Source organism: Homarus americanus, unplaced genomic scaffold, assembly GCF_018991925.1.
Source record: "Homarus americanus isolate GMGI-L3 unplaced genomic scaffold, GMGI_Hamer_2.0 scaffold20465, whole genome shotgun sequence".
NCBI classification, from domain to species: domain Eukaryota; kingdom Metazoa; phylum Arthropoda; class Malacostraca; order Decapoda; family Nephropidae; genus Homarus; species Homarus americanus.
The window spans coordinates 527,639-541,920 of NW_024756914.1; the positions used below are offsets into that span (position 1 = coordinate 527,639).

Here is a 14,282-nt window from a genome sequence, read left to right on the forward strand (position 1 = left end):
GTTGTGGAGGGTGGAGGACTGGTTGTGGAGGGTGGAGGACTGGTTGTGGAGGGTGGAGGACTGGTTGTGGAGGGTGGAGGACTGGTTGTGGAGGGTGGAGAATTCATTATTGAGAAAAGACTGAAGTTATGGTGGATAAACAGAGTGGAGAGAGGAGATGGTTATAACAGTGGAGGCAGGAGAGAGTGGAAGAGGAGGATCAATCTTGTAAGAGGTAACACAGGGATCCAGTTGGCCGCCGTCCAAGAGAGTGGTGGCGCCCAGTGTGGAGCGGCGGGGAACGAGGAGAGAAAAGTTCAGTTAATAATAATCAAAGAGAAGAAACATAAAATAAAGGTAGTACTAACACGTACAAATAAGACAGTCACGTGACATAACTACCATACATACACTAATTAACCTCTAACTACCATACATACACTAATTAACCTCTAACTACCATACATACACTAATTAACCTCTAACTACCATACATACACTAATTAACCTCTAACTACCATACATACACTAATTAACCTCGAACTACCATACATGCACTAATTAACCTCGAACTACCATACATACACTAATTAACCTCTAACTACCATACATACACTAATTAACCTCTAACTACCATACATACACTAATTAACCTCTAACTACCATACATACACTAATTAACCTCTAACTACCATACATACACTAATTAACCTGATCTCGGTGTATTATGTCTGGATATATTAGGTCTCAATGTATTAGTGCAATAGGTCTGAGTGTATTAGGTCTGAGTATATTTGGTCTGAGTGTATTAGGTTTGAGTGTATTAGGTTTGAGTGTATTAGGTCTGAGTATATTTGGTCTGAGTGTATTAGGTCTGAGTGTATTAGGTCTGAGTGTATTAGATCTGAGTGTATTAGGTCTGAGTGTATTAGGTCTGAGTGTATTAGGTCTGAGTATATTTGGTCTGAGTGTATTAGGTTTGAGTATATTAGGTCTGGGTGTATTAGGTTTGAGTGTATTAGGTTTGAATGTATTAGGTCTGAGTACATTAGTTCTGGGTGTATTAGGTCTGGCTGTATTAGATATCAGTGTATTAGGTCTGGGTGTATTAAGTCTGAGAGTATTAGTGTATTAGGTCTGGGTGTATTATTGTATAAGGTCTGGGTGTATTAGGTCTGGGTGTATTAGGACTGAGAGTATTATTGTATAAGGTCTGGGTGTATTAGGTCTGGGTGTATTAGGTCTGGGTGTATTATGTCTTAGTGTATTAGATCTGAGAGTATTAGTGTATTAGGTCTGGGTGTATTATTGTAATAGGTCTGGGTGTAATATGTCTTAGTTTATTAGGTCTGAGAGTATTAGTGTATTAGGTCTGGGTTTAATAGGTGTGGGTGTATTAGGTCTGAGGATATTAGGTCTGAGGGTATTAAGGTATTAGGTCTGGGTGTATTAGGTCTGAGAGTATTAGTGTATTAGGTCTGGGTTTAATAGGTGTGGGTGTATTAGGTCTGAGGATATTAGGTCTGAGGGTATTAAGGTATTAGGTCTGGGTGTATTAGGTCTGAGAGTATTAGTGTATTGGGTCTGGGTTTAATAGGTATGGGTGTATTAGGTCTGAGGATATTAGGTCTGAGGGTATTAAGGTATTAGGTCTGGGTGTATTAGGTCTGAGAGTATTAGTGTATTAGGTCTGGGTTTAATAGGTGTGGGTGTATTAGGTCTGAGGATATTAGGTCTGAGGGTATTAAGGTATTAGGTCTGGGTGTATTAGGTCTGAGAGTATTAGTGTATTAGGTCTGGGTTTAATAGGTGTGGGTGTATTAGGTCTGAGGATATTAGGTCTGAAGGTATTAAGGTATTAGGTCTGGGTGTATTAGGTCTGAGAGTATTAGTGTATTGGGTCTGGGTTTAATAGGTGTGGGTGTATTAGGTCTGAGGATATTAGGTCTGAGGGTATTAAGGTATTAGGTCTGGGTGTATTAGGTCTGAGAGTATTAGTGTATTAGGTCTGGGTTTAATAGGTGTGGGTGTATTAGGTCTGAGGATATTAGGTCTGAGGGTATTAAGGTATTAGGTCTGGGTGTATTAGGTCTGAGAGTATTAGTGTATTAGGTCTGGGCTTCACATGGTTTACAGTGTCACTTTAAACATTGGTTGGACAAAATCAATAAATTGATTTTGTCATCACCCACCTCCCACCCTACAACTGTAGCCCAGACAGTCTTACACCCTACAACTGTAGCCCAGACAGTCTTACACCCTCCAACTGTAGCCCAGACAGTCTTCCATCCTCCTACTGTAGCCCAGACAGTCTTACACCCTCCTACTGTAGCCCAGACAGTCTTACACCCTCCAACTGTAGCCCAGACAGTCTTCCACCCTACAACTGTAGCCCAGACAGTCTTCCATCCTCCAACTGTAGCCCAGACAGTCTTACACCCTCCAACTGTAGCCCAGACAGTCTTCCATCCTTCAACTGTAGCCCAGACAGTCTTACACCCTCCTACTGTAGCCCAGACAGTCTTACACCCTCCTACTGTAGCACAGACAGTCTTACACCCTCCTACTGTAGCACAGACAGTCTTACACCCTCCTACTGTAGCCCAGACAGTCTTCCACCCTCCTACTGTAGCCCAGACAGTCTTACACCCTCCTACTGTAGCACAGACAGTCTTACACCCTCCTACTGTAGCCCAGACAGTCTTACACCCTCCTACTGTAGCACAGACAGTCTTACACCCTCCTACTGTTACCCAGACAGTCTTACACCTACTGTAGCACAGACAGTCTTACACCCTCCTACTGTAGCACAGACAGTCTTACACCCTCCTACTGTAGCCCAGACAGTCTTACACCCTCCTACTGTAGCCCAGACAGTCTTACACCCTCCTACTGTAGCACAGACAGTCTTACACCCTCCTACTGTAGCCCAGACAGTCTTACACCCTCCTACTGTAGCACAGACAGTCTTACACCCTCCTACTGTAGCACAGACAGTCTTACACCCTCCTACTGTAGCACAGACAGTCTTACACCCTCATACTGTTACCCAGACAGTCTTACACCATACTACTGTAGCCCAGACAGTCTTACACCATACTACTGTAGCATGACAGTCTTACACCCTCCTACTGTAGCACAGACAGTCTTACACCCTCCTACTGTAGCCCAGACAGTCTTACACCCTCCTACTGTAGCACAGACAGTCTTACACCCTCCTACTGCAGCACAGACAGTCTTACACCCTCCTACTGTTACCCAGACAGTCTTACACCATACTACTGTAACCCAGACAGTCTTACACCATACTACTGTAGCACAGACAGTCTTACACCCTCCTACTGTAGCACAGACAGTCTTACACCCTCCTACTGTAGCACAGACAGTCTTACACCCTCCTACTGTAGCCCAGACAGTCTTACACCCTCCTACTGTAGCACAGACAGTCTTACACCCTCCTACTGTAGCACAGACAGTCTTACACCCTCCTACTGTTACCCAGACAGTCTTACACCATACTACTGTAACCCAGACAGTCTTACACCATACTACTGTAACCCAGACAAGCCCCACACCATACACTGTAGCACAGACAGTCTACATCCTCCTACCAGCCACTTCCAGACAGTTCCACACCATACTACTGTGTCCAGACAGTCTTACACCATACTACTGTAACCCAGACAGTCTACACCATACTACTGTGTAACCCAGACAGTCTTACACCCTCCTACTGTAGCACAGACAGTCTTACACCTCCTACTGTAGCCCAGACAGTCTACACCCTCCTACTGTAGCACAGACAGTCCTACACCCTCCTACTGCAGCACAGACAGTCTACACCCTTCTACTGTAGCACAGACAGTCTTACACCCTCCTACTGTAGCCCAGACAGTCTTACACCCTCCTACTGTAGCACAGACAGTCCTACACCCTCCTACTGTAGCACAGACAGTCTTACACCCTCCTACTGTTACCCAGACAGTCTTACACCATACTACTGTAACCCAGACAGTCTTACACCATACTACTGTAACCCAGACAGTCTTACACCATACTACTGTAACCCACACAGTCTTACACCCTCCTACTGTAGCATGTGACAGTCCTACACCCTCCCACTGTAGCACAGCATAGTCTTACACCCTCCTACTGTTACCCAGACAGTCTTGAGCACCATACTACTGTAACCCAGACAGTCTTACACCATACTACTGTAACCCAGGACAGTCTTACACCATACTACTGTAAATTCCACACACACACACACACAAACGCGCGCGTTACCAAGGAAACATCCTGCTACATATCATCATCCTCCCCCCGCCCCCACACACAGGAGAATCAACCTTATCGACCTTACACACACACACCTTGTTATCTTACCTGGCCAGTAATTGTGCTATATTTAGCTGTACCGCCAACAAGGTTATTATCCCTCGGCTCTGATGGCTTTGTGGGGTCTTTAATAGTTCTTATATTGAGCTGTATACCGGCCGCCCACAACACTCTGTCCAGTAACATATTTAGCTGTATACCGGCCGCCCACAACACTCTGTCCAGTAACATATTTAGCTGTATACCGGCCGCCCACAACACTCTGTCCAGTAACATATTTAGCTGTATACCGGCCGCCCACAACACTCTGTCCAGTGACATATTGAGCTGTATACCGGCCGCCCACAACACTCTGTCCAGTAACATATTTAGCTGTATACCGGCCGCCCACAACACTCTGTCCAGTGACATATTGAGCTGTATACCGGCCGCGCACAACACTGTCCTGTGACATATTTAGCCGTATACCGCATATAATAGAACAGGGTTCCATAGATATACTGTTTGTAATATCTGTTTCGGTACTCTACCACACGGTAGTATGGGAGAGTGTTTGGGGGTGGTTCTGGACGGAGGGTCGCTGCGAGACACAAGATCGATAACCTTACGGCTGGGGACACACTGGGTGTAGGACAGTGTGTGTGTGTGTGTGTGTGTGTGTGTGTGTGTGTGTGTGTGTGCGCGCGCAGTTTCATATACGTTTGTGAATGGTTTTGTCTCTGAGTTATTGTACTTTAAGGGTAAAAATATCAGAAGATTCCCATCATTACATAACTGTTTGTCTTGGGTCAGGACACTGGTCCGTTATGGGGAAATATTAATAGCTTCTATAGAATGGTAACGGCGCCTTTATATATGTTGAAGACATCAGTCAAAAGCTCACCTAACAGGTGGTGTACCACTGTGCACACGTGTTAACATAAGAACATAAGAAAATAAGGAGTCTGCAATAGGCCGGTTGGCCTGTACATGGCAGCTCCTGTCGAGAGTTACTACCACTCTCTATCATCCATGAATCTATCTAGCCTCCTTTTGAAACTTTCCAGAGTTCCCGCACTTACTACAAAGTTGCTAAGCTTGTTCCACTCGTCCACCACCCTATTTGTGAACCAGTTTCTTCCTATCTCCCTCCTAAATCTAAACTTATCCAACTTGAATCCGTTGCTCCGAGTCCTATCCTGCTCGGATATTATAAGAACTTTATCTATATCCCCTTTATTGATTCCTTTCACCCACTTAAACACTTCTATCATATCTCCCCGCACTCTTCGTCTTTCTAGGTGAATGCAAGTTTAGTTTCTTTAACCTATCCTGATATGGAAGGTTTCTAAGTCCCGGAATCATTTTTGTCATTCTTCGCTGCACCGACTCTAGTGAATTTATATCCATTCTATAATAGGGGCACCAGAACTGAACCGCATAATCGAGGTGCGGCCTGACTAGCGCAATAAGACCTCTGCACTCTTGTTACTTACACTTCTAGATATAAAACCCAATACTCTGTTTGCCTTATTTCGAACATTAACGCACTGTTTTCTAGGCCGTAGGTCCGGGCTTACAAGTACCCCTAGGTCTCTTTCACAAGTCGACTTCTCTAGGTTGATGTTGTTAAGGCTGTATACATTATAAGTATTTGTTCTTCCAATATTAAGTACGCTGCACTTGCTGGTGTTGAATTTCATTTGCCATTTTTCAGACCACCCCTGCAGTTTATTTAGATCCTCCTGTAATGCATTTGCTGTACCATTGTGTACACAGGTACTGGACTACTGTGCACAAAGGTACTACTGTATGTTCCAAACACCTCCCTAATCATCTTGTTCTATATATCTGTCTTACGACATAGTAATACTGTGTTGTTACCTGCGCACACACTCACTGTCTTGTCAGCTTTCTCGATTACATATACCGCCATCTCGAGAAACGAAAAACGTCTGTAGCTGTCGCCTTCATTGATTTCACTAAAGCGTTCGACCTAGTCGACCACAATATAATCATCAACAAAGCAATTGACCTCGGGCTTCGGAGAAGTCTTATACCATGGCTTACAGACTTCCTCAGTGACCGACGCCAAGCTGTACGCTTCCGAGGGGCTGTCTCCACCTTTCAGTCACTCACCTGTGGCGTCCCCCAAGGCACCAAGATGGGACCACTCTGCTTCCTAAATGCTCATCAATGATGCCCTAAGAGAAACCCCTGCTCGCTGGAAATATGTCGACGACTCCACCATTGGGATCAGCGTCAACAATTCTGCTCCCAACTATACCGCCCTTCAGGATTTATTGAACAGTCTCCAAAACTGGGCCACCAACAACCATGTCACCATCAACCATACCAAGACCATGGTTATGCACATCAACCTCTCCTCTGACATTGTCCCACCTCCTTCCATTACTCTAGGTCCGAACACACTCCAGGTTGTAGATTCCACGAAGCTCCTCGGCGTCACCATAGACAACAAACTAAATTGGAAACCACACGTCAGTGAAGTTATCAAATCCTCCAGTTTCCGTCTCCACCTCCTCCACCGACTCAAGTCCCTCGGAGTTCCTGCACACGAGCTCCTCAGTGTTTACACAACATTCATACTTCCCAAGCTCACCTATGCCTCCCCCACCTGGTCTTCCTCCCTAAATGCCACACAACGTAAACACCTAGAAAAGGTGCAAAAGAGGGCATGCAAGATCATTCTCTCCCCTTCCTACTCCACATATCAAGAAGAGCTCAACACAGTGACCCTTTCGACTCTCACTGACCATCACCACGACCTCATCTGCAAATTTGGTAAGAAGCTTCTGCACCATCCTCGACACCGACTCCTACTACCACCTGAGATCCCTAGCCCGAGAATTGCTGTTCGACACCACAACCGCATCCAGCCCATACGTGCACGAACTGATCGCTATAAGAACAGCCCAGTCCCAACCATTGTAAAAATTATCAATAACTTGTAATAAAAGAGTGTATTCACTCCCTGTAAATCCTACTTCTTGCACTGTCACTATGTTGAAATGCCCTGTAGTTTGAGCTTTTCCCCTTCTAGTTATTATATATCTTATTTGTATCACTTATGTTACGTGTATATTATTTGTAAATCGAAACCCATTCCCCAATTATGTAACTGTATATTTTCAGCCTTCCGGCTGCCAAGCTCTTTCAATAAACCGTTAATTATTATTATTATTATTATTATTATTATTATTATTATTATTATTATTATTATTATTATTATTATTATTACATACACACACACACACACACACACTCTAAACATTAGTGCTCAGAGTTGATCGACAGAAAGTACATAAAAAAGAGGGGGACTAAAGACATGTGGATAATAATAAGACTAATAAAAGAGATGGAGTAGTAAAAGAATAATAATAAAGATGTGGAGTGGTGAAATAAGGAGGCTAAACAAAGATTATTAAACAAGTGAGGATGTAGAATAAACACAAGGATATAGGGGAGTCAGAGGTGAGCACCTGTGCATTACCTTGGCGACGAAGACGGCGATGACGGAGGTAGCCAGCTCAGGCGCCGAGGACCCTGCTGCCATGAAGGTGGCCCCGGCTACGTCCTCACTCAGATGTAGTTCTGTGGACCATGAGATAATTATGACACTAGGTGAGATAATTATGACACTAAGTGAGATAATTGTGACGCCAGGGGAGTTAATTGTGACACTCGTAACAGCACGTCAGGTAGGTCGTGACAACAGATGGTAAACTGAGACAACACCCTTCCCGCCCTTCCTTCCTCCTTTCCTCCCTCCCTCCCTTCCTTCTTCCATGCCTTCCATCCCTCTCTGTCCCCCCTCCCTTCCATTCCTCCCTCCTTACCTCCCTCCTTACCTCCTTACCTCCCTCCCTCCTTCCTTACCTCCCTCCTTCCGTCGGGTCCAATTGAAGGTGTCAATACGAGGTCAACTTTATTTGATGTTTCCCTGTCGCAGTTGTGTCCTGCCACCCACCTCCTGACACCCACCACCAGCCACCCACCTCCTGCTACCCACCACCAGCCACCCACCTCCTGACACCCACCACCACCACACCCACCACCAGCCACCCACCACCTGACACCCACCTCCTGCCACCAACATCCAGCCACCCACCACCTGCCACCCACCTCCTGACACACCACACCACCACCAGCCACCCACCTCCTGCACCCACCCACCACCAGCCACCCACCTCCTGACACCTACCACCAGCCACCCACCTCCTGCCACCCACCACCAGCCACCCACCACCTGACACCCACCTCCTGCCACCAACATCCAGCCAACCACCACCTGCCACCCACCTCCTGCCACCCACCACCTGACACCCACCTCCTGCCACCAAAATCCAGCCACCCACCACCTGCCACCCATCCCCTGTCGCAGTTATGTCCTGCCACCCACCTCCTGACACCCACCACCAGCCACCCACCTCCTGACACCCACCAGCCACCCACCTCCTGCCACACCACCACCAGCCACCCACCTCCCCACCCACCACCAGCCACCCACCCACCACCAGCCACCCACCTCCTGCCACCCACCACCTGACACCCACCTCCTGCCACCAACATCCAGCCACCCACCACCTGCCACCCATCCCCTGTCGCAGTTGTGTCCTGCCACCCACCTCCTGATACCCACCACCTGCCACCCACCTCCTGCCACCCACCACCAGCCACCCACCTCCTGACACCCACCACCTGACACCCACCTCCTGCCACCAACATCCAGCCACCCACCACCTGCCACCCATCCCCTGTCGCAGTTGTGTCCTGACACCCACCTCCTGACACCAACATCTAGCCACCCACCACCAGCCACCCACCTCCTTCCAACAACATCCAGCCACCCACCACCTGCCACCCATCCCCTGTCGCAGTTGTGTCCTGCCACCCACCTCCTGACACTCACCACCAGCCACCCACCTCCTGCCACCCACCACCAGCCACCCACCTCCTGACACCTACCACCTGACACCCACCTCCTGCCACCCACCACCAGCCACCCACCTCCTGCCACCAACATCCAGCCACCCACCACCTGCCACCCATCCCCTGTCGCAGTTATGTCCTGCCACCCACCTCCTGACACTCACCACCAGCCACCCACCTCCTGCCACCCCACCAGCCACCCACCCCCTGACACCTACCACCTGACACCCACCTCCTGCCACCCACCTCCCCACCCACCACCAGCCACCCACCTCCTGCCACCAACATCCAGCCACCCACCACCTGCCACCCATCCCCTTTCGCAGTTGTGTCCTGCCACCCACCTCCTGACACCCACCTCCTGCCACCCACCTCCAGCCACCCACCGCCAGCCACCCACCTCCTGCCACCCACCTCCTGCCACCAACATCCAGCCACCCACCTCCTGCCACCCACCTCCAGCCAGCCACCACCAGCCACCCACCTCCTGCCATCCACCTCCGGTCACCCACCTCCTGCCACCCACCTCCAGCCACCCACCCCCGTCACTCACCACCAGCCACCCACCTCCTGCCACCAACATCCAGCCACCCACCACCAGCCACCCACCTCCTGCCATCCACCTCCGGTCACCCACCTCCTGCCACCCACCTCCAGCCACCCACCCCGTCACCCACCACCAGCTACCCACTTCCTGCCACCAACATCCAGCCACCCACCACCAGCCACCCACCTCCCCCATCCACCTCCAGTCACCCACCTCCTGCCACCCACCACCTGCCACACACCTCCAGCCACCCAACTCCAGTCACCCACCTCCTGCCACCCACCACCTGCCACACACCTCCAGCCACCCAACCCAGTCACCCACCTCCTGCCACCCACCTCCAGCCACCCACCCCGTCACCCACCTCCAGCCACCCACCTCCTGCCACCCACCTCCCCCTCTCTCTCTCTCTCCCGCACTCCCTACAACTCTCTCCCTACCTACTCTCCTTCACTCCCTCACCCCCTACCTAGTCTCCTTCACTCCCTACAACTCTCTCTCCCTACCTCCCTCCATACAACTCTCCCTTTCTACGACTGACGAGGACTCAGCAAAACTACAGGAAGATCTAAACAAATTTTTCGAATGGTCTGAAAAATGGCAGATGAAATTCAATGTGGACAAATGTAAAGTACTCAGTATAGATGTAAACAGGGAAACCAGATACCAGATGAACAACGATGCCATAGAGAAATCCGACTGCGAGAGAGATTTAGGAGTAATGATAAGTAGGAACCTTAAGCCAAGTAAACAATGTGTTTTTGCTCGTAACAAGGCTAATAAAGTACTTGGGTTCATATAAAGGAGTGTTAGTTACAAGACTAGCGAGGTCATCCTAAAACTGTATCTTGCTCTTGTGAGACCACACCTGGATTACGCAGTTCAGTTCTGGTCACCGTATTACAGAATGGATATAGAATCCTTGGAAAGAATTCAGAGGAGAATGACAAGACTAATCCCGGGCATTAGGAACCTTGAGTATAGAAACAGGTTAAAGCATCTTAATTTGCACTCCCTCGAGAGACGTACAGTAGAGCGAGGTGCGACCTGATAGAGGTGTATAAGTGGAAGGCAGGGCTAAACAAAGGGGACATTACAAAGGTACTCAAACTATCCAACCAGGAGCGAACTCGTAACAATGGTTTTAAATTAGACAAATTTAGATTTAGGAGGGAAATAGGTAAACACTGGTTTGGAAACAGAGTAGTGGATGAATGGAACAAGTTACCAAATATCATCATTAACTCGAATACGCTGAATAGCTTCAAACAGAGGTTGGATGCTTATATGAGCAATAGGGGTTGGGTGTAAACGGGACTGCCCAGTATGGGCCAATAGGCCTGCTGCAGTTTCCTCCATTCTTATGTTCTTATGTTCCCTCCCTCCCTCCCACGCCTCATTGACTTTAACACTCAAAGTTCTCCAAAACTTGTGTGGTGAATCTTACTTGTTGGAGGAACCACACCTTCTAGACCATGCCATCACAACACTATCACACCATCACCACAATACCATACCACTTCCACACCCAGTGATGACCTGACCACCGTACGGTCAAGACCTATTTAGGCTCTCCCCCTTGGCCAATGTTCGGCCCATTCCCCACGTCCCTCTCCCGACCCATCCTCACCACCGGGATATCAACATAATCAAAAGTGACAATTTCGTTTCGGAAAGAAGTGGAACCAGTGTTGAACAGTTATGAACAGTGTTTAAGCCAGTGAATTCAGCACTAGACAGTACCAGTGAGAACCGTGACTCAACAGTGAGATAAGCACCCCTCGGAACTGACCGCCATCTCCTGACAAGGAGGTGCTAATCAGTCCACCCTGAGAACAACAGTGGGTCGGCTTCACACTTGACTTCGAAATAACACACCACCACCCAGTAGGGTGGGGATAGGTCAACCACTGCAAATATGTTGCCTGTATAACAAGTGAACTACCGTGGGTTGAGCACTGTGTCGTGTGTAAGTGTAGGTGCCCGCGAGGCAAGGCCTATACCCTTGTGGTCACGCTCGGCCATGTGGTGAGGGTTTGTTTACACAAACCCCCCTCCTCATAGTGTGCCAAGCTGGTTAGTTCTTTTGAAACTAAAATTGACTTTGATACTGTATCTAACCAGAAAAACAGACATGCTATTAAGAACAAGTGTAGTGTAATAAAAGTGTTTATAAACTGAGAATACTCCTGTTACCTTAGTCCCCCCGACACCACACTCCCTCCGCGGGAGGCCCGCTCATGGCCTCCCCTCACACCGCTAATACGCTGTAGATACCAGTCTCCTTTGTCCTCTAAGAGGGTTACGCCTCCCAACCACCGCTGACTTCCTAGGAGTGCCAAGCAGTCCTCGGCCCTCTGACGTAGGCATATAAGTCGAGTCCTGTAACTCCACCATGTCTGAGTTGACTGGAAACCCAGCTACTCCCTTTAACTCTCCTGATGCACTGAGTGAGCCAGGCGACTGTGGCGTTGACCTTGACACCAACGGAGAGGATGGCTTTCAACTAGTTCAGTCCAGGAACAAGCGGAAGGCCGAAAAGGCAGAAAGACTTAGAGACCATCAACTACAACCTCAACCCCCCATGAGAGTAAGATTATACTTCCCTGAAGGTACATCACCTGAAGACAAGTATCTCTGGCTGAACGATGCAGAAGACAAACACCCCAGAGGCTGAGTTTCAGTTCAGAGTCGGTACACAAGATCATATTCTGATTAGGAACGACCCAGCAGTCATACAGAATCTCCTCACCAATAGCATAAGGGGAATAACCATCGAACAATCATCCCAACCATCGAGCAAGAAAACCATCTTAATCATAGGGCTCGACCAGTACCAGACGCCTACACTACTAGCTCATCCCGACATCAGAAGGACGAAGCGACTCAGGGGCAAGAATGCAGTCATTGCAGACTGGGTTGGCTCGGAAGACCCACCCAAGACCATTCGAGTCCGTGGTGCCTATCGGACTCTGAAGGTAACTCTCTATCAGCCCCCTACCCGGAGGTGTTACAACTGTCAGCACTGGGGCCATGTGGCCCGGTTATGCCTTGTTGACCGGGGTGTCAAGGTCAAACTGTTGTGGATCCCCTCTCACATAGGCCTCATAAAACATGACAGAGTTGATGCCCTCGCCAAACTCGCGTCTAACAAAGACACCGTTGAATACAATTTGGGTCTGTCAAAAAGAACCCTAAAAACTGTAATTAGGAAAGAACTTATTGATGAGTTTGACGCAAGTAGGCAAGTGCAAACAGGCACTAGTCGATCCATAGGTTACCATGATGAGATGTATCAAGTGAAACATGTATATGGAGCAAGTAACAAGATCACTAGATTACAAGATGTTGTAACCGCTAGATTAAGGTTAGGATATAAGTACCTTTGGCAGTATGTTCCTCAAGCAGATGTAAACAAAACTAAATGTAAAGTGTGTGGCCATACATATGGCCACACACTTGAACACTACGTCCTCGACTGTGTGAAGATAGAACCTTTTAGGGACAGGTCCAAGCACACTGTGTGTGAAATGGCACAACACTTCATCTCTAATGGCAAGATAGCCGACATATTAAGATTGTATCCACATTTTTGCACTTAGTAACTATATCAATTCTCATGTACAGAACCAAATACACAATGTGCTTGAATACCACTCACGTAAATGTGAATAACAAAGTGTGAGGCCAGACATACTGCCTCACACGCCTGTACTCACGCATTTGTGAATAAGTTTCCCTTTATGTATAGAACTAAACAAATAATGTAAATGAAATACTGTGTAACATTCAGTGCCATAATATCCTGACAACGGGGGTTAATTATTATGACCCTTTGTAAACCCTACTCTGTAATCCTTTTGCGCTACCGCTTACAGGATGAGTGTGGGGTGCACAATAAAGTAGCCGCTGTAAGCGGCAAAATCAAAATCAACTTCCACACCATACTACCATACAACACCACCACCACATCTTGTTAACGATAGTATAGACATAATAAGTAAGAGTGTTACAGCAATGATAAAGTTTACCTTAAATGTTCTTCCGGTCTATAAAGGATTGATAATGTTGTTGATCGTCACAGAATGAGTCACCATTGAGTACGTATGTTAAAGAAACTAATGCTGTTAGACTACTGTACTCATATCAGTGTTCATGATGGATAAAAAAACGTGAACGTTGCAACTTTGTTCATCATAGTATGATATAATAAGTATATAAGGTCGGCGACCATCCTGAGGAGAAAATCCGCCAGACGGCGGTCGTGCTGGCGGTGTTCCAAGTGGTGCGTCCCGCGACCACTGTTACCACAACCCCTCAACCTCACAGCCTTCAAACCAAAATTACCAAATAGGTTCTTGGGGCGAATGGCGGCTTTTATTTTAATTTTGTTAATAAATCAACCAAATAAATAATAAAACATATTTCTGGAGTTATAAAATGATTTGTAACAGTTCAAAAATTGGCAATACAAATACTTAAAATA

General features: G+C 47.6%; 1 protein-coding gene across 1 annotated transcript in view; it reads right to left on the reverse strand.

Annotated features, from left to right (window-relative positions):
* LOC121857135 (probable sodium/potassium/calcium exchanger CG1090) overlaps positions 1–14,282 on the reverse strand; it is a 106,463-nt gene that overhangs the window by 68,331 nt on the left and 23,850 nt on the right. Inside the window, exon 4 of the mRNA XM_042353023.1 lies at positions 7,811–7,911. Coding sequence (XP_042208957.1) covers positions 7,811–7,911 — 101 coding nt within the window. The remainder of the gene's footprint in view (positions 1–7,810; positions 7,912–14,282) is intronic.